This window comes from Quercus robur, chromosome 9, assembly GCF_932294415.1.
Source record: "Quercus robur chromosome 9, dhQueRobu3.1, whole genome shotgun sequence".
Taxonomy (NCBI): Eukaryota; Viridiplantae; Streptophyta; class Magnoliopsida; order Fagales; family Fagaceae; genus Quercus; species Quercus robur.
Genome location: NC_065542.1, coordinates 30,616,633 through 30,637,128, shown reverse-complemented (window position 1 = coordinate 30,637,128; position 20,496 = coordinate 30,616,633). Strand labels below are relative to the sequence as shown.

The 20,496-nt window shown below is 37.0% G+C and overlaps 1 protein-coding gene and 1 long non-coding RNA gene across 4 annotated transcripts; one reads left to right on the top strand and one right to left on the bottom strand.

Moving 5' to 3' along the window:
* Window positions 1-1,112: 1,112 nt before the first annotated feature.
* On the bottom strand, window positions 1,113-3,667 carry LOC126700538 (uncharacterized). 3 transcript variants are annotated; one of them, XR_007647214.1, is made up of 3 exons: window positions 3,385-3,667; window positions 2,281-2,426; window positions 1,113-1,358 (listed from the first exon to the last, which is right to left on the bottom strand). It is a non-coding gene; the product is annotated as an uncharacterized LOC126700538 (long non-coding RNA). The 3 variants fall into 3 exon arrangements; XR_007647215.1 differs by having other exon boundaries at window positions 1,113-1,349; XR_007647213.1 differs by lacking the exon at window positions 1,113-1,358 and adding an exon at window positions 1,840-1,929 and having other exon boundaries at window positions 3,385-3,608.
* Window positions 3,668-8,719: 5,052 nt separating this feature from the next.
* LOC126700959 (uncharacterized) lies at window positions 8,720-9,437 on the top strand. Its single transcript, XM_050399120.1, has 2 exons — window positions 8,720-8,783; window positions 9,091-9,437. Exons 1-2 carry the CDS (start codon window positions 8,720-8,722, stop codon window positions 9,435-9,437), a joined length of 411 nt encoding a protein of 136 aa, XP_050255077.1.
* The last annotated feature ends 11,059 nt before the right edge of the window (window positions 9,438-20,496 follow it).

Here is a 20,496-nt window from a genome sequence, read left to right as displayed (position 1 = left end):
ATTACAATATCTAACTCTAGTCAACCATCTTTAATATTGGGTCATTCTAAGGAAGCAATCACACAATATCTTTCATGCATGCAACCACTCCCAATATACCAAATGTAGTCTTTGTCAACCATCATTACTATTGGAACCTATGAAAGGAACCATTTACTTGATCTCTTCGGATAATTATTTTTAACTAGAGAATTCCGAAACCAATAAACTATTATACCCACCGTCTTTAATAGCATGCTGAGTGTTGGGCCAAAAACGATTTCTCAAGGCCATTCCAAGAGATTAGAAGATGCTTCAATCAGAAGTTCCCATTAGTTAGATAAGCCCTTGGGTCCAATATTCCAACATTGTTGTCAATTACTTCTAAAAGGATGCACATGCTTTCATCTTGTCAGTAATCTGCAACCAAAGATATACCCCTACAACATGGAGAGTAATCATCCACTTGATACTATGTATAACACATAAATCATGTAGTTGGTTACACATGTAAAGATGTAAAACCCTTTAAAAATCTTACATTCATGAAGGGGGCATTAGAGAAATAGAAGTGGTGGCTTGTGAATAATGAATAAACTAAAGTTACTAGTGAACACATACAACATCTTGGCTTCAAATAATTGATGTAGACAGTTTTCAGATTCACATATATTGATGGAATTTTCAACTCTTAAGAGTAGCGTTTTCCAAAACAGAAAATGGAATACAGATTATGAAATTGAACAAATCATCATGGTATAAAAATAAACTTGGATTAATGATGGCAAAAACAGCCAAACTAACCACAGCCTATTCATGTGGTAATTCACTTGTTACATGGTTGAGGTGTTTGATTGACAAATTGTCATATAATGCACTCCATGTTGACATGTAATATATTTCTGAAAAAGCAAATTAAGTAGTGGAAGATGTGAAAGTAAACAAACAAAAACAGAAAGGTAGATTTGACGGTGGGTGGAAGAAACAGAGAGATCTGTACCTCAATTACAAGTACCTCAACAAAGACACAAATCTTAAACTATAAAAATATTCAATCAATGCAAATTAATTACATAGCCACTTGCTGGAAAAATTAGGAAACATCCTTACATGTAAAAAAAATCACATTGGTGTATATCAAACAAAAGCAGAAGTATAATTTAATCAAACTGAATACTGAGTCAAACATTTACAAGGCTGGATTAGATATATGAAGATTATATTATACAAATTTTATATTCATATATAATGGAATGTAGAGGCTTCTTTCTTTTGAAGATGACAGAAACAACCAAAAGATCGTTGATCAGCACCATCACCATGATTTCACTGCAGTAGCATCTGCAATTCTTTCAACTAAGTTTCTATCTCTACAACAACTAGAAGACAAGATTATAAACAACAAGGAATATAAAGCTATGATATATGAACAAGTGAAGAGAGAAGGTGCCAAAAAGAGAGAATAGTGGGTAACTTCAAGAATGCAGCCCACATCGATTGTGCGGGATTAAATGATTAAACAAAACTTTAAAATACTTGCATTGAGATTTCAAAATCATCTTTGCCAGTGTAACTGAAAATCTTGGAAACAAGACAAGGGTATTTTTGTAGCCGCATCAAGAGCAAGCCCATCACAAATTTTAGCACAAAATAAAAATGGACCATCTTGCTTTATATTTTTGTGTCATGTAACTGAGTAGTGGTTGCCAAAGAAGATTAATATCCTGGATGAGAGGAAAATCATGAAAAAAATATATTATAGAAATACTGTCTAGCAGCACATAAATGGATAGTAGAACATAAAGTTAAGAAGAAACTTACAATGTCAAACATATTAAATAAGAAGACAAAAAACGCATATATGTATAGTAAACGCAAGGCTTTGCACCAGGAGAAGTTTCAGGGATAAATATCTCCTTCTCATGCTCCCAGAAAGGTGATCCAAGGAGGCTGCCATGAATAGACAGGTTAGTAGTAAATTTTCTATCCAAAACATGATTAACAAAAAAGAAAAGAGTCAATGAACCAATTATACTACCGGATACCATTATTTAGTGTTTTGAGTACAAGCTTAAGTATATGGTGAGGGCAACTTCCACTAGATTGTTACCTATTGCATATTATTAGTCAATATTCAAGAAATCAAACATACAACATATGATGGTAGTAACAAAAGGCAGAACTATAGAGTAACTCTTGCCAAAATAATCTCATCAGACAATGTTGTGGAAAAAAAATTAAAAAACTAGGATAAAGTAAACTTGTGTAATGTATATTTGTGCTTGGTACGTAATGAGATACCAAATCAATCAAAGCATCCATCATGCCTCCAACAACAGCACCAGCAATTATGCAGCAACTTAAGCAGCACCAGCATCAGTTATGCAGCAACTTAAGTTGAGCATTATTGCCACTAACCATGAGTATTGATCCAGCCAGCATAAATCCTAAAAATCAACCACACATATAAACTAGTTGCTATCACTAGTGAAATTTGATAGAGTGAAAAACCTGACTTGGGCATTATATAATAAAATAGATAGAAAATAGATATTGTATTTTTTAAATTTCTAGTGAAATTTGAAACCTTAGTACCATAACACGTTACCAACAAAGCACAGAGCTATGGTTTTGCCGTTTCATCACTCAAACAATCTAAAATTGATACCAACATAGGTCTTCACAAATCCGTGACACCAATTGAAAACAAAGCATGCCCAACAATAATATATTTCAAAATGAAATCCCAGCAATTCATGATTTAGATCACACCCTTTCCAAAGTGGCGCACTTCTTTCCATGTAAATTTAACCATATTGAACTAACAAGGTCCTCCATAACATTTGTATAACATTGCTATAGTTCTCTCTGTTCAAGAAATTGTGCAGTAAGGCAAACTCTAAAAACGGCCAAACCTTTAAGATAATTGAGCTTAACAGATTCTATTTAAGTCCTCCCCACATTCTATGCCCCAAGTAAAAATTAATATATTTTTAATTGCCACCATTGTCAAATGAAAATTATTTCATTCTCATTCAATTCCAGTGCATCAATTTTATTAAAAAAATTCAAACTTACAATAAAAAAATAAAATAAAATAAAAAGATTTTATCTACAAAATTGAATTAGACTAAAGCTTCAGATCAAACCTAAAAACACAAATAAACCAGGAAATGCTGAGCAAAATGAAGAAAATGAGAAATAACGAAATCCACACCTTCTGCTTTTTGAATCAAAGCCGGTTTGGCGTGACTCTCTCTCCCTCTCTCTCTAAGCCCCTAAAACACCAGGACTAACCCAAAATTGGATGAATACTTTGTAGTCGAACGAATTGGAAGAGAGATTGGGACAACTTCAACTTTTTTTTTTCTCGGGAAACAAACAGAGAGTTAAATAGAGAGAGACCTGTAATCAAACGAAGAAGTGGAGGAGATGATATTGCCGACCACCGTGCCCCTCAGCTCGTCATCGGAGATGATATCGCCAACCACCGCGCCTCAGATCGTCGTTGGAGCTAAGTCATCAACCGCCGCACCTTTTATTTTTCAAATTATGGGCTTTATTTTGTGGGTTGAAAATTTTAGGATATCTTTATTTTGAGGGTTACGTTAAAATGGTGCTGAAAAATGTAATATTTGGAACCAAAACTCTCACGGGAATGCTGCTAAAACTGTTCCGCCTTTTTTTTTTAAACGGTTGTATTGGCTTATTTCAAGGGTTTTAATGTCTCTTGAAATAAAGCTGTCCCTACTTATTCACTCAGACCTATTTTCAGTGTTTGTTTGGATCCTCGAATTTAGTGGGTCGAAACAAGTGAAGTATTTTGTAGTCTATTTACTCATCTCGTTCAATAGTGTGGTACTTGGGTAGTTGGGTTCCCGCTTTGCTATAAAAGATCTCAAGTTCCTACACTATTTCCTTGGTTATTGATGAAACCTCTTAACTTGGTGACAATCTCCATCTCACACAAACTATGTATGCCACTAATTTTGCTAATGTATGCTTAAATGCATGGACTATGCCAAACCATACTCTTCCCTATGGTCCTAATCCCATCTCCTACCACAGCATTTTGGTGCTTTCCAAACCTTACTCTCACCCATCATGACCTTCCATTTGCCTTCAACTAGGTGTGCCAATTCATGCATCAACCTAGGACATCTCATTAGTCTGCGTCTCGAAGGCACTCTAGAATCTCGATAAGAGACTTCTTTTTAAACCAAGTCCTCTTAGCCTTGAGGCCTATTTATCGCTGTTCAACTCGTGGTTATTGCATTTATTTTGAGTTCTCATCTATCTTATCAAGTGCCAAGAGATAGGCCATCATTTCTTGCTTTAGCACCAAAACGACTACCGTTAATTGGCTCAAACTGCCACTAACCTCTCTTGGTTCTGTCAACTTTTCCGAAATCTCCATCTTTTTCAACCTCCACTAATATGGTGTGATAATATTATAGCTTCATTTTCCTCTGCTCCAAATCCTCCAATCCACATTTTTTATGCTTGTATGAAACATCTCAAAGTTTATTATGATATTATCACTATGTTCGTGAGAAGGTTGTGCATAACGAGCTTTGGGTGTTCTACATTCAAACTTTGGATCAAATTGCTTATGTGTTCGGCAAGGACCTTACTAGTGCTCAATTCTGGCTGACAAGCTTGCGAGGGTGTATTAGTGGAAATTAAGATAAGATACCGAATCAAGTCAATCCCAATATTACAATATCTAACTCTAGTCAACCATCTTTAATATTGGGTCATTCTAAGGAAGCAATCACACAATATCTTTCATGCATGCAACCACTCCCAATATACCAAATGTAGTCTGTCAACCATCATTACTATTGGAACCTATAAAAGGAACCAATCACTTGATCTCTTTGGATAATTATTCTTTTGTAAAATTGATTTTATATTTTTATGATTTTTACTATCTGGAGACTTGAGACTTTATTATTATAAAAGGAGATTATACATTGAAGGAGATATATAATCATTTTCTTTTATCATTTGTTTTCTTTCATTTTTCTTCTCTAATCTTAAGAAAATAAAAAAATATTTTTAATTTTAATTTATCACAAAATAAAATATGAATCTCTTTGTTGTTTTCATTTTCTTTTCTTTTTTTTGGGGGGGGGGGTGTAGAAAAGGGATATTCATTAAACTAAGTGATACTGGAAAATGGATTTCTTTTTTCAAAATAACACAAATTTGCAAACAATTTCATTAGTTAATACATTTTCAAAACTATTTAGCAAACTAACATCTCGAGTGCAAAAGACTCAATTTTTGGAGTGGTGCTAAATCGAGCCCACTGAACTCAATTTCTGTTAGGATATGTGCCCTTTAAATCCTATTGTATGATGCTATGTATGACATTATATATGACATTATGTTGTGATTAATAAAGTTGTTTTAATTATTATCTAAAATAATGGTAATATGAATATTTGGACATTATCATATAATCCATGAGATGCATAGTATGTGATTTAGTTACAAAAGATATAAATCACAAGTTCTTTGTAAACTTAGAATTTTAGTTCGTAGTCGGTGATGAAATTGGGCGTTTCATTTGCGAAGACTATAACATATCAACTAAGATGATTTGTCTTGATCATAGATGTGGAGACTTCTAGTTGATATATTTTAAGTGTTAAAACATATTAAACTGAACCGCTGTAAGATTTATTATACTACTAACGACTGTCAAATGAATTATAAATCTCACGACTTCTATTTACATCAACTCTTAATCCTGAGAGAATAATGAACCTGATCATGAAGTGTAGGTTGCTTTGATATATTAGGAGTGAGATCTAAAGTCACGATCAAAACCTCAGTATGTTGGGCAACCATATTTAGTGTTAAGGGAACATTTATTCTCAAGATAGAATTCATAATTTCTTAACAGAAATATAAAATATTCTCTTGAAATAAGTTTAATGGGTTTGGTTATTCAAAATGTTAGGCCTAACTAATTTAGTAAAAAGTTACTAAAGTATATATTTATGAAATTGGATTTCATAAATATATGATGAATAACTTACAGGATTAAATCGGGTACTCAAGGATTAAGATATAGTAATCTTCAAAGTGGCAGTCAACATTCATGACTTTGTATTACTACGAATATTTTATGAATGGGTTGTATGTATAATAAAATCTTGGGATATAATTTATTAATAAGGCCTAGAGTGCAATTATATTTACATAGTGGTATTAAATATAATTAATGGTAATTTTGGATTTGTCAAGAGTTGACAGAAAAGCCCAAAACCCATTGGAGCTAGTGTCTTATTTGTTCCCTTTTGGTTCCACTCCAAGCCACATACTAAAGCCCAATTGGAATGGCTCAAAAGGTTAGCCCAATTAGAAAATCAGTTATAAGGAGAGAAACATACAGAATTTAGTAAGAGAATGAAATGGTGTGCATGTGAGTGTAAGCCACTCTCTTATTCTCCCTTGAACACATACATATAAAAGTGATTGAGAGATCACACTTCTTGGGCATAAGTGGAATTTGAGTGAAGATTAAGAGTGTTTCCAAGTACTTCTAATCTTTGATTTTGAATTTCACTGCACCAAGGTACACTCTCTTGTTCTTAAATTCTAAAATTTACATAGTACATGTTATCAATTACGAACGAAGTAGATCTGTTAATTTTCTGCTGCGTATGTTTTGTATGCAATACAAACTATGTTTTTCCAACAATTGGTATTAGAGCAGTCTTCAATTTCGAATTTGTATAACATGTTTTGTGAGTTTTGGAATTAGAGATAGTAATTTCATGATGTTAGAAGATTCTACAATCAATTTTCTACATGGTTGTTGAAATTACTGTTTTATAAAAAACTAATTTTGATGTTATGATTTTGTTTAAGTTTGATATTAAGTATGTTAAATTGAACTTTAAGGATATAGCATCAATGGAATTCAGTTTTGATCTCAAACTCAATCTATTATGTTCATATGATGGTAGTTTGTTCATGAAAAACCGTTGAAAACTGATTGGTAAAAATTCTGGAAAATTCAGTTTCACGAGTTTCGACTGATTGAGAATTCCCTTCGATCGATCGAATGTTCTTTTTCGATCGATCAAACAAGAATCGAGAATTGATCAAGTCAACCCAAGAGTTTGTGATGAATTTATTAAAAATTCGACTGATCGATAATTCCTTTCAATTTTTGATCGATTGAATAGGAATCGAGAATCGATCGAGTCATCCAGAAAGTTTATTAAAATTTTCTTCATAATTTTGATCGATCGAGGGATACATTTGATCGATCAAAAGTTGTGAATTTTGAATTTTCACTAAGTGTTTACACATTTAAAAGAGCAAGGCTATGTGTGATGAGATTACACATGATTTCTTATTAAAAACCTTTCTTTTAAAATATCTAGTGGGAGAGAGATACAAGGGTTGCATTTCATGGCTTCCATTGTCGGTTCATAGTAGCATGACATATATACTTTGTCTTTGCTTTGAGCTTGAAAGTTCAAATATGTGTATAAACACCCTTGAACGTTTAAACCCCCTAATTTACAAATTAACCAATTTACAAATTAACCAATTCAAGCAATATGTCAAACAACTAGCGTGCGGAAAATGAACATAGGCTATAATATAGAATTGGATAAACTATCTAAGCCAAATTAAAATCACAACCCACAACAGATAATAAAAAGCAAAGATAAAAGGGAAGGAAGATGCAAACACAAAGACAACACGCGATGTGTTATCGAAGAGGAAACCGAAGCCCTCGGCGTAAAACCTCTCCGCCGCCCTCCAAGCGGTAAACAATCCACTAGAAAATGTAGTTGGGATACATGGACAGCAATAGACCCTCCAAGCCTAATCTACCCAGTGCACCTAAGCCCTCCAAGCTTCTTGCTCCAACGAGGTTGCGCCGAACCTTTTTCTTTTCTAGCTTCCCGGATTCCGCTACTAGATCGTAGCATCAACCAATGAAGATTGGTTCCTTCCTAACTACTTCCAAGAAATCCAAACAGCCCTCTCACAGTGATGAATATGGTGAGAACAAGGTTTGGTAAAATGCCTCTCAAGGATTTGACAATGGAGAGGAAGAGAGATGAGGAATTTAAGGAGACTCTAATGTATAGATTGTGGGTGAATCAATCTTGTTTTTCTTTAGGGTTTCTCTCTCAAAATTCTCTCTGGAAGCTCTCTTACATTTGTGGGTAAAAGGGGTATTTATACTGGAGTGAGAGAGGAATGTGAAACGTCAGGATTTACAAAACAGGGGTGGCTTGCGGCTTGACCTCGCGACTTGACTAAGTTGCGAGATCCAGTCGCGAGATAACCGTATGGACAGTTGTCCTGTAGTGCTCCAGCTAGCATGACTGTTCACCTTCCGGCATGCTTGGCACGTGTGCTGCATCTAGCGGCTTGCAGCCGCGAGTCACCCACAAGGCCAAGCCGTGAGTCTCTGTTTTCTTGCACACTCTTGAGCAAACTTCACTCTATCTCACTCACTACCCTTACAAAAAACCCACCTAAATACAGGGTTACTAAATGCTGAAATACAAGCAAATTTGGCACGGAATAAAGCCAATAAAATGGTTGATTAAATTCAACCTTACAGAGCTTAGCATTCCATGCAGAGAGTATTTATTTCATGGTCCTACAGGATTGAACTTCTTGGTTTATAGTGGTTTGATCAAACACCTTGTCTTAGCCTTGAGCTTTGCATTCCATGCGGAGGGTGTTTTGAATCATGGTACTACAAGATAAACCTGTTAATGGTAGACGAAACGTGGCTAACATGACTCTAGACAATGGTATACACTAGACTAAATATTATAGTATCCTCTATGCTGAGTTCTTACTATTATTATTTAGAGGCTAAATGTATAACGGCATATTATTAGTGTTTGATAAAAGTTATCATGATAACACTAATAATGAGAATAGTTCTCAATCAATTAAAGTATTTAATGTTCACTCTATGCTGAGGGATATTGAATATGGATTGGGTTGTCGTTGCATATTTTATATTATGGTTTTATTAAGGCTCCATATTATATGTTTATATGCTAAATTGATAATGTCCAGTTTACTTATTATATTCATGTTTATTGTTTTCAGATTTAATCGTGGTATCATTTAGCTCACTTGTTGCTATTCTTAATCAAAATAAACTGACTAAATCCAACTATGTTGACAGGAAAAGAAATTTGGACATTGTTCTTACTGTTGAAGAGCACAAGTATGTGCTTAGTCAACCATGTCCTAACTTTCCATCATTAGATGCTCATCCTGAGGGAAAACAGCGATATGATCGTTGGCAGAAATCTAATGAGATGGCCAAGTGCTATATCCTAGCATTTATTTCAAATGTTCTACATCATCAAATGAAGGATGTAGAACTAGCTTCGGACATAATGCTAAGTCTGAAGCAGATGTTTGGTGAGCAAGGCCATTCTGCACGGTAAGAAATTATATGGCAAATTTATAATACCAAAATGACTGAAGGCACTTCAATGAGGGAGCATTGTCTTAGGATGATCTCTCATCTGAATACACTGGAGGTTTTAGGTGCCGATATTGATGGAGAATCTCAAGCAAATATGTTACTCCAGTCACTACCAGAATCATTCAAGGAATTTAGACTTAATTATAACATGAACAAAAAGATTTATACATTGTCTAAATTAATGAATGAATTGGTGGTGGCGGAAGGCATACTTGGTACAACCAGTGTTGATGCTATTATGGCTGAAACTTCTACTTCTCAACCTAAGTCGAAAGGCAAGGGTAAATAGAAGAAGAAGAAGAAGGACTTCACCAAGCAAGATGATAAGCAAATTGTCTTAGGAGTTGCCAACAAGGGAAAGAAGAAGGACTACGCCAAAGGAAAGTGTTTCCATTGTGGCAAGAAAGGTCATTGGAAGAGGAATTGTCCAAAATTTAAAGCTGCCAATAATAAGGGTATGAAAAGTTTATTCCTTCTTGAAATATGTTTAGTACAAAATCCCACAGATTCCTAGTGTGTGGAATCAGGTTGTACTAATGATATCTGCAATTCTTTGTAGGGGTTCCAGGAGACCAGAAAGCTAAATGAAGGGGAATTGTTTCTTACTTTGGCTGATGGGAGTAGAATTCTAGTTGTAGCTGTTGGAGTGTTTAATTTATGCTTTAATTCTAGGGTTTTAATATCGAAAGACTATCTATATGTACCTAATGTTCGTAGGAATTTAATTTTTGCAACTTATTTAGGTAAACATGGATATTGTGTTATCTTAAAAGACAATGTTGTAATAAAGAAGGATAAAGTGTTTATTTGTTCTGGAAATATTGTTGATGGTCTTTATATTATTACTCCTGATAAGCATGAATTATATAATTCTAAATTAGATAATAATTCATGTTAGGTTCTAAGATTTTAGGGACTAATGTATTAGAACTTCAATTTGTATTATGTTGGCAAATTATGATCAAAACTGAGAGTCTAGAATTAGGCTGCTCAAAGTGTATCTATTTGTAAAGTTGGAATTGAGTGTACTGCAGGATTTATTATGTAAATCTGTAAGGCTCGATCGATTGAAAATTAGACTCAATCAATTGAAACTAGTGCATATTGTTTTTCTGCAGAATTTTTCAACTCAGCCCAAGCCTGTATGACGTGTAGGGTTTTTTATTTTGCCTTAAGTATAAAAGGAAAAACCCTAGCCATGTTTTATAGTTGTTGTTTATGCTATGTGTATGAATCTCTTGTGAGATCTAGAGGTGTTTACCTTCATACATACTTAGGGTTTCCAATCTCAAGATTGATGTCAAGAGCTTGATGATCACTTTAGTTGCTGCATAAAGAGTTTAAAGAAAACATAAGTGGGAGTACTTGTGGTTGCTATAAATTCAAAAAAGAAGTAATCCATGGACTCGGAGCTGTCACGTGATAGTGGTCGTAAGTTTTCTACTCGAGATAGCAATAAGATGTTAGTAGTCTAAATCGCTATTGTAAAACTTCAATTCTTTCATAGTGGATCTGTTTTACCTTAAAAATAGCTAGGTTAAATCCTCCCTAGGTTTTTTACCAGTTTGGTTTTCCTGGGTTATTATATCGTTATGTTATTTATTTTCTGCACTGTTTCAATGATATGATTTATTTGTGTTAATCTAGATCTAAATAATTTACCTAAGTTAATCACTTGGCTAAATAACTAGGTTAATTTGGTTGTGTTTAAGGGGTCAAAAAACGTACAAGTGGCATTAGAGCAGGTTAGCGATTGTGTTTTAGATCCTTTGATGTAAAAGTTGATCCTTGACCCCTACTGTCATAGAACACGGTCACTCTCTTGTGATTCCACCTCACTTTGATGGGAACAACTATGCCTACTGGAAAGTAAGGATGAAAGCATTCCTGAAATCTATTGATGAGAGAGTCTAGAATTTTGCTGAATACGAATGGGAGAAGCCCACTATTCCAGTTAGTGAGTGGTAAACTTCTCAGAAAGAAGCAGCCGCTTTTAATAGCAAAGCCATTAATACTATTTTTAATGCTGTTTCTATGGAGAAATTCAAGAGAATCTCTAATGTTGAAGTTGCTCATACTACTTGGAATATTCTCCAAACTGTGTATAAAGGAACAAAGGTAGTTAAGATTAACAAACTGCAGCAGTTAACTACTAGATTTGAAAGTATTAGAATGTCTGATGATGAATATTTTGATGAATTCTATGCTAAATTGAATGATATTGTCAACTCTGCTTATAATTTGGGTGACATCTATGATCAACCTAAAATTGTTAGCAAAATACTTAGATCTTTGACTGAGAACTTTAGACCCAAAGTGACTGCCATAACTGAAAGTAAGGATGTGGATTTCATCCCTGTTGATGAATGAAAGTTCAAAAACGTGTACAAAAACACTTTTGAACGTTTAGACCCCCAAAAACCAACTTAACCAACCCAAGCAATATGTCAAACAACTAGTGTGCGGAAACTTAACATATGCTATAATATGGAATTGATTAAACAACCATCTAAGCCACAACAAAATAAACCACAGCAGATAATGTAAAGGCAGAGATAGAGAGGAAGGAAGATGCAAACACAGAGATAACACCAGATATGTTATCGAAGAGGAAACCGAAGACCTCGGCGAAAAACCTCTCCGCCGCCCTCCAAGCGGTAATCAATCCACTAGAAAATACAGTTGGGATACAAGGACAGCAATAGACCCTCCAAGCCTAATCTACCCAATGCACCTAAGCCCTCCAAGCTTCTTGCTCCAACGAGGTTGCGCCGAACCTTTTTCTTTTCTAGCTTTCCGGATTCCGCTACTACACCGTAGCATCAACCAATGAATATTGGCTCCTTCCTAACTGCTTCCCAGAACTCCAAACGTCTGTCTCACAGAGATGATAATGGTGAGAACCAGGTTTGGTATAATGCCTCTCAAGGATTTGACAATGGAGAGGAAGAGAGTGAGGGAATTTGATGAGACTCTAAGGTAGAGATTGTGGGTGAAACAATCTAGTTTTTCTTTAGGGTTTCTCTCTCAAAATTCTCTCTGGAAGCTCTCTTTCAATCGTGGGTTAAAAGGGTATTTATACTGGAGTGAAGAGGAATGCGAAACGTCAGGTTTTTCCAAAACAGGGGTGGCTCGCGGCTTGACCTCGCGGCTTGACTAAGTCGCGAGTTCCAGTCGCGAGTTAACCGTATGGCCAGTTGTCCTGTTTTGTCCTGTAGTGCTCTAGCTAGCATGACTGTTCATCTTCCAGCATGCTTGGCACGTGTGCATCTTCTGGCGGGTTGAAGCCGCGAGTCCACCCGCGAGTCCCAGCCGCGACACTCTGTTTTCTTGCACACTCTTGAGCAAACTTCACTCTATCTCACTCACTACCCTTACAACAATCCCACCTAAATACAGGGTTACTAAATGCTGAATTACAAGCAAATTTGGCACGGAATAAAGCCAATTAGATGGTTGAATAAATTCAACCTTACAATCTCCCCCTTTGGCTATTCCGTGACAAAACCCTAAAACAGACTCTAGACTTAACATGTGAGTTGGGAACAGTTGAACAAAACTCACTCACACCTAACTCTAGAAGCTGTGAAGCACTTGAATCATATGAACATAAACTCCTGAAACACAACAATACACCATGATCATTGTAGGCAGAAAATTATAAATGCATATGAAACAGGCAGAATGAGATCAAGCAAAGATGGAGTTAATAAACAAACCATGGCTTGATCAACCAAGTGAACACCACAAGGTAGTGATCACAGTGCTCATTCACACTTGGAATGAACACAAGAACATACAAGTTAACAAGCATAAGGCAAGACACTTGTATGCTCAACACTCAACCAATGCATAGCACACAAGGCATATGCATCTAGGAACAATCCTACAAGGGCACAAGAGTGACAGTACATAAACCAAAATGCAGAACATTTAGATTAAAGTACTGATTTCAACATAGCATAAAGGCTGCACTTAAGCATGGTACATACCATAAAGCCTACAAACCTATGCATAAAACATAAACCCTAAAAGCTTACAAAAGCATATGGGTACAAACCAACAAATACCTGAATAACATCATCAAACATATATTAAAGTTTAAACCAAGAGTATATGAAAAGAGTTAGAAACAGTTATACACCAAAACACAGTGTATCAAAAACCATAAAAACACTAAAATACCCAAATCATAAACATATATAACCACATTACTCCCCCTCAACTAATTACTCCCCCTTAAGAGCTGCTTTTCTGCTTCTCAATCATCAATGAACTTTCTCCCCCTTTTTGACATGGAATGGCCAAAGGGTCACTTGTCATGCTGAGTTGTGAAGCTGTCAAGTGTAGCAGCCAAGACATCAATCTGGTCTTGCATGGCTCTCATCCTGTCAGAATGCTCAGTTTGGACTGCCCTGATCCCATCAAGCCTTTCCAGAATGATCTGGAAAGCATCTGGAGGTGTGTCTGCAGAGGTTGAAGCTCTGTGTCTTTTGCCACTTCTCCTAGGTGTTGAAGTTGATGCAAGTCCAGCTGCTTCTGCTTCAGTCTCCATTGGAGCAGCCTCTCCTTCATCACCTTCATCTTCTTCTCCTGGAAGCCTGACACTTATCCTTTTGCAGGTGAGCTTGTTGATTGCAGAGGGTGTAGACATGGGACTGATGTCTTGAGGGATTGGAACCCCTTTACTCCTAAAAATCCTCATTAGCAAACTTGGAAAGATCAATTTAGGCCTAGAGGTTGTTCTAGTCTCATCCACAATGGTGTCATAAATGTGGGAACTTATGTCTATGAAGTTCTTTTCTTTGAGATCCATCAGAAAGACTGCTCTAGCACAGTTGATTGTAGTCAATTTCCTAATGGGATAGAGGTTAAACATCATGATTATAGTAAGGCACCTCATGTCCACTGGAAAGGCAGTGGTATTCAAACATTTCCCTTCTCTCTGCCCACCTATCCTTTGTTGAATTGTTTCAATAGACACACTCCTATCCTTGTAATTGATAAATTCTTCATCATCTAATCCTGCAAGCCCTAATGCATCATCTATGACATGAGCATCCAAGACAAATTCTTTACCCCTCACCCAGCAACTCAATTCATTATCCTTTATCACAGCATTTGAGTAAAATTCCCTAATTAAGGGTTCACACACAACAGGGAAACCACCCAAAAGCTTTTCCCATCCTCTTCCTTCAAAACAACTGGGAATAAAAGTTTGCCTTAAGTCCTCCAAATCCACAAATCTCTCTTGAATGATTCCTGCATTCAAGAAGTTATCCTTGTATCTCTCAAAGTGGTGAACAGACCTAAACAATCTAGAATCCATCTTTAATCTCTTGTCAGCCTTCTTGGCAGTAGATTCCTTCTTCTGTGGTGAGGGAGCCATCTGTGAACAATCAGAAAAGGCCACAACAACATATAGCAATATATGTGCAGAACCAGTCAGAACCATGTAGTAAACAGAGAGAGATATCAACCAAACAAATGAACTTCAAAAACTTAAACAGCAAGCTATTTAGTTCAAACAAATGGATAAACCAAGCCTAGGATAGGAAACACATGAACAACATGGTGAAACTATCCTGAAGGCAGATAAATGACATTGAGGCAGATAATGGAAAAATGATATGACACTCAAACAATATATTGATCCAAACAGAAGCTACCCACAGAGACACACACTAGAACATGCAAATCTAGCACAGTAAAACTCACAGCAAATCTAGCACAGAAACAAGAACGAACCAATAGAAATCACTCAACAGCTCAAAGATCAGATTGAAATAAAATAAACACTTAGCTAAGCACAAGATGAAGAGCAATAAGCATATGACAATCATTTAACACAAACTATAGCAACAGCATCCACAAGCTAATCAAGAACAAGAAGCAGAGACCGAAACACAAACCCATTTCAAAAACACAATCATATGCGAAAAATCAAGGGTAAAAGCACAAAATCAAGAAGAAAAGAGTGAAAAACAGAAAACCCATACCTGTAACTTGACGATTTTGAGCTACAAGAGTGCAACACAAGAGATTGGAAAAGGGAGCACGGAGTGTTTGGGAGGGAGAGAGTTTAGAAAGAAGATGAACAGTCACAAAAATTCGAGGGAAAAACAGAAAAAGTTTAAAAACTGCTCCTGTTTCTGCAAAACACGCGATTTTCGCGACTGGATTAAGTCGCCACACAGTCGCCAGCTCAAGCCGCCAAAGCACTCAAGAACCAAATTTTGAAAAAATTTTCTAAGTGTTTTTCGCGACTGGAAGGTCTACCCGCGAGTGCGTCGCGAGCTGAACCGCGAAAATCTCTGAGTGATCCTCGCGACTGGACCTTCCACTCGTGAAGAAGTCGCCAAACATGACCAGCGAAGATGCGACTGAGGCACGCGACTTGACATACCCGCGACTGAGCCGCCAAAACAGGGCAAAACTGTATTTTTGAAATTTTCAGATTTTTCCAACAAAACACTTTCCAAAAACACCTAAAACACTCAAAAATCTTTTTGTGCTTGAATTAACAAAGATTGAGCATGTGAAAACACATTTTATCAAGTACAATCACACAAATGAATAAGGCATTTATTGAACATAAACTTGTGTGTTGTGTGTGGATATCAACAATGAGATAGTCCTTTGTCTAATGTGAAGCTTCAATGATCAATTCAACCAAGGCATACACAATTAGCACTAGATCATGTGACCAATCTCAATTATAGAAATATGAATATATGACCTCCCACACAACTTGATAACATAACTTGGAGCTTTTCATTTGACTCCACTTTCAATCATAACATTTGATCTTTTTGATTTTTTTTTTTTGAGACAATCATCTCTCATTGTGAGAGGGATATGTAACATTTCTCTTTGAAGAACAGGCCTTTGGCCTTTTTGAATGAAATTTCACTTTTAAAATAAGGTCGCTTACCCTTTTTCCTAGTCAAATACTAGAATGTGCGACAGGCTTTTGCAGCTCAATATCTCTTTTCATTTGGAGATTTACATTTGGTGAGCTCTTTTTAGCAAAAAAAATAAAAAGTGGGAAGAGATATAGACACAAGTCTATGCATGTTTCAAGATCAACATAACCATTCACTAATCATTCATGACAAGTTTGAAGATCTATTTACAACAATCACATAGATTTCAAGATTTTTCCCATAGTGATATGAGTGCATGAAAACAAGCAATGCTCGAAAATGCACAAAGCCATTAGCACAAAGGTACAAGGCAAAACGAGTTTTAAGACAAAAACTCAACAAAGTCAATCAAGCTTTTTGATTTTCAAATTTTTATGTAATTTTTGGATTTTTGACTCAAGAAACATAAAGATTGATAAAACACAATTAAGAAATATTCACAAGAAGAATAATCAAGCAAACAACCAAAATCAAAAACAACAAGCATACCAAACAAACATAGTCACAAAGCATAGGAAGTATTAATGCATGGACATGTTGTAATGCTTATGCATGAGTACCCCTTTTCACCCACACGTCACTTGCGTTTGGGGTGATTTCCTTAAAGGATTGGGTACAGGAGTTAGGGCTTTCAAACCTTCGTGAGAAGCTTTCCAAGCAGTTGGTGAATGCACCAATCATCTTCATCACGTTCATCATTCCGGGATCTCCATTTTGCTCTCTAGGTTGATCACCTGCCCAAGTTCTCCTATCAATTCTTGGTCCTCCTAACCTTTGAGGAGTTGCACTGTTCTTTGCTCTCAGCTTTTGGCAATTTGGTCGAGTGTGCCCTTGAAGTCCGCAATAATGGCACACATACATTCCTTTAGGACCTCTTTGTGGTCGTGGACGTGACTTGGCACGAGACTCAGACCTGCCCACATACTGATTACGATGATTCAGCATCCGTTGGTCCACCACATTCTTCTTCTCCTCCACCTCGAGCTTCACATCAGTAGGGTCAGCTACAACTGGATCTTTGGCTTTGACAAACTTCACTTCTTTGGTGACATTTCCAGTTGAACTACCTCCTCCGGTATATCCCAGTCCGGATTTGTCTGAGAAGCTCTTTTGAGATGATATAACATCATCTAGCTTCTTGGTGGTGACCCTCTCTATTTTAGCATTTGCTTGCATCACCTCATTCTCAAGAAATCTTACTTTAGTGTAAGCTTCGGACAACTCACCATTCAAAGTTTCAATCTCGCATTTGGCCTCCCTATACCGGATTAGGAGACTTTTGTAGTCCTCCTCAGCCTTCTTCATCTTTCTCACAGCAGCCTTGGCTACCCTTGTGTATTCTCCTGACTTCTCCAAGAGTGAATTGTAATTTTCTTGAAGAGTTGCTGTGCTCTCTTCTTCTTCAGCTTCTGATTCTTCAACAATTCCTAGTGATTCATCATCACTATGTTCTCCAAGGTCTTGTACAAGCAAATTCAACTCGTCCGACGACTCAACATGAGCAATAGTCATGAAAGCTGAATAGTTCCCCTCTCCATCACAGCTTTCTTCAGATTCTGAGTCAGACGAATCTGAGTCACTCAGGGTCGTGGCATACACCTTGCCTTTCGATTTCAAATAATTCGGACATTCCCTCTTAAAGTGTCCATGCCCGTTGCATTCAAAACAAGTGACACCTTGTGTGGATTGGGATTCTTTTCCATCTTTCCTGTTGAAATCCCTCTTCTCCCTTCCAGAATTTTGGAATTTTCTCTTATCATCAAATTTTCCATTGTTTTTGAATTTCAAAAACTTCTTGAAATTTTTAACAAGATAGGCTACATCCTTGTCTACCATATCTTCTCCCGATGAGCCTTGATCTTCCACCTTCTCATTAGTGGTCTTTAGAGCAAGGGATTTGCTCTTCCGTTGATTTGGCAGCGACATCTCATAGGTCTGCAGAGAACCAACCAGCTCCTGTACTCTGATGTCGTCAAGATCCTTGCTCTCTTCAATGGCTGTCACCTTAGCACGGAAGCTTTCCGGCAATGATCGAAGGATCTTCCTTACAATCTTTGAGTCCTCCATCTTCTCCCCCAAGTTAAACTTACTGACAACCACTTCATTTAACTTCCCATAGAAAGAGTCGAAAGACTCATCCTCACTCATCTTGAGCTCCTCAAACCGAGTGGTCAGCATTTGTAACTTGGTATCTTTTACTTTCTTCGTGCCTTCATAAGTTGTTTCCAGAATCTCCCATGCATCTTTGGCAATGGTAATGTGAGAAATCCTGTGAAATTCATCTGGAGACACACCACAGAAAATAGCATTTAGTGCTTTACTGTTAGCATTAGATGCAGCAAGTGCTGCCTTATCCCATGTGGATTTGGCTGCCTCAGGTTTGGTCCAACCAATCTCAACAGCATCCCACACGGATTCATCAATAGAGCATAAAAAAGCTCTCATACGAACCTTCCAAAATGCATAATTACTTCCATCAAAATATGGAGGTGCATTAAGGGATTGAGACCTATCCATCTCAAAAAGGGAGTCAAGGATCACACAATGGTAATGAAACCAAACAGCTGTGTACCCGCTCTGATACCAATTGAAAGTTCAAAAACGTGTACAAAAATACTTTTGAACGTTTAGACCCCCAAAAACCAACTTAACCAACCCAAGCAATATGTCAAACAACTAGTGTGCGGAAACTTAACATATGCTATAATATGGAATTGATTAAACAACTATCTAAGCCACAACAAAATAAACCACAGCAGATAATGTAAAGGCAGAGATAGAGAGGAAGGAAGATGCAAACACAGAGATAACACCAGATATGTTATCGAAGAGGAAACCGAAGACCTCGACGAAAAACCTCTCCGCCGCCCTCCAAGCGGTAATCAATCCACTAGAAAATACAGTTGGGATACAAGGACAGCAATAGACCCTCCAAGCCTAATCTACCCAATGCACCTAAGCCCTCCAAGCTTCTTGCTCCAACGAGGTTGCGCCGAACCTTTTTCTTTTCTAGCTTTCCGGATTCCGCTACTACACCGTAGCATCAACCAATGAATATTGGCTCCTTCCTAACTGCTTCCCAGAACTCCAAATGTCTGTCTCACAGAGATGATAATGGTGAGAACCAGGTTTGGTATAATGCCTCTCAAGGATTTGACAATGGAGAGGAAGAGAGTGAGGGAATTTGATGAGACTCTAAGGTAGAGATTGTGGGTGAAACAATCTAGTTTTTCTTTAGGGTTTCTCTCTCAAAATTCTCTCTGGAAGCTCTCTTTCAATCGTGGGTTAAAAGGGTATTTATACTGGAGTGAAGAGGAATGCGAAACGTCAGGTTTTTCCAAAACAGGGGTGGCTCGCGGCTTGACCTCGCGGCTTGACTAAGTCGCGAGTTCCAGTCGCGAGTTAACCGTATGGCCAGTTGTCCTGTTTTGTCCTGTAGTGCTCTAGCTAGCATGACTGTTCATCTTCCAGCATGCTTGGCACGTGTGCATCTTCTGGCGGGTTGAAGCCGCGAGTCCACCCGCGAGTCCCAGCCGCGACACTCTGTTTTCTTGCACACTCTTGAGCAAACTTCACTCTATCTCACTCACTACCCTTACAACAATCCCACCTAAATATAGGGTTACTAAATGCTGAATTACAAGCAAATTTGGCACGGAATAAAGCCAATTAGATGGTTGAATAAATTCAACCTTACAATGAACTTGTAGGATCCCTTTAATCCTATGAGTTAGACCTACCCAAGACAAACAAATCCAAATTAATGGCTATTAAGTCAGTTGATGATGTTGATGGGAATGGATTTGATGATGAACTCTTTACTACAGAGATTGCTTACCTTGCCAAGAACTTTAGAAATTTTCTTAGGAACAACAACAGAAGTGCCAGAGTTAAAAACAATACTGAACCTAGAAATTTTAGGAGGAATGAACCCATTAAGGTGAACAATACTGAAAAACCAAAAGAGAAAGTAGGTCAAACCTCTAATAATTCTATGGTCAACAATGTTTGGGTTGTCAAGGGTATGGTCATGTGAAATCAGAATGTCATACATTCTTGAGATCAAAGGGTAAGACTATGACTGTAACCTTT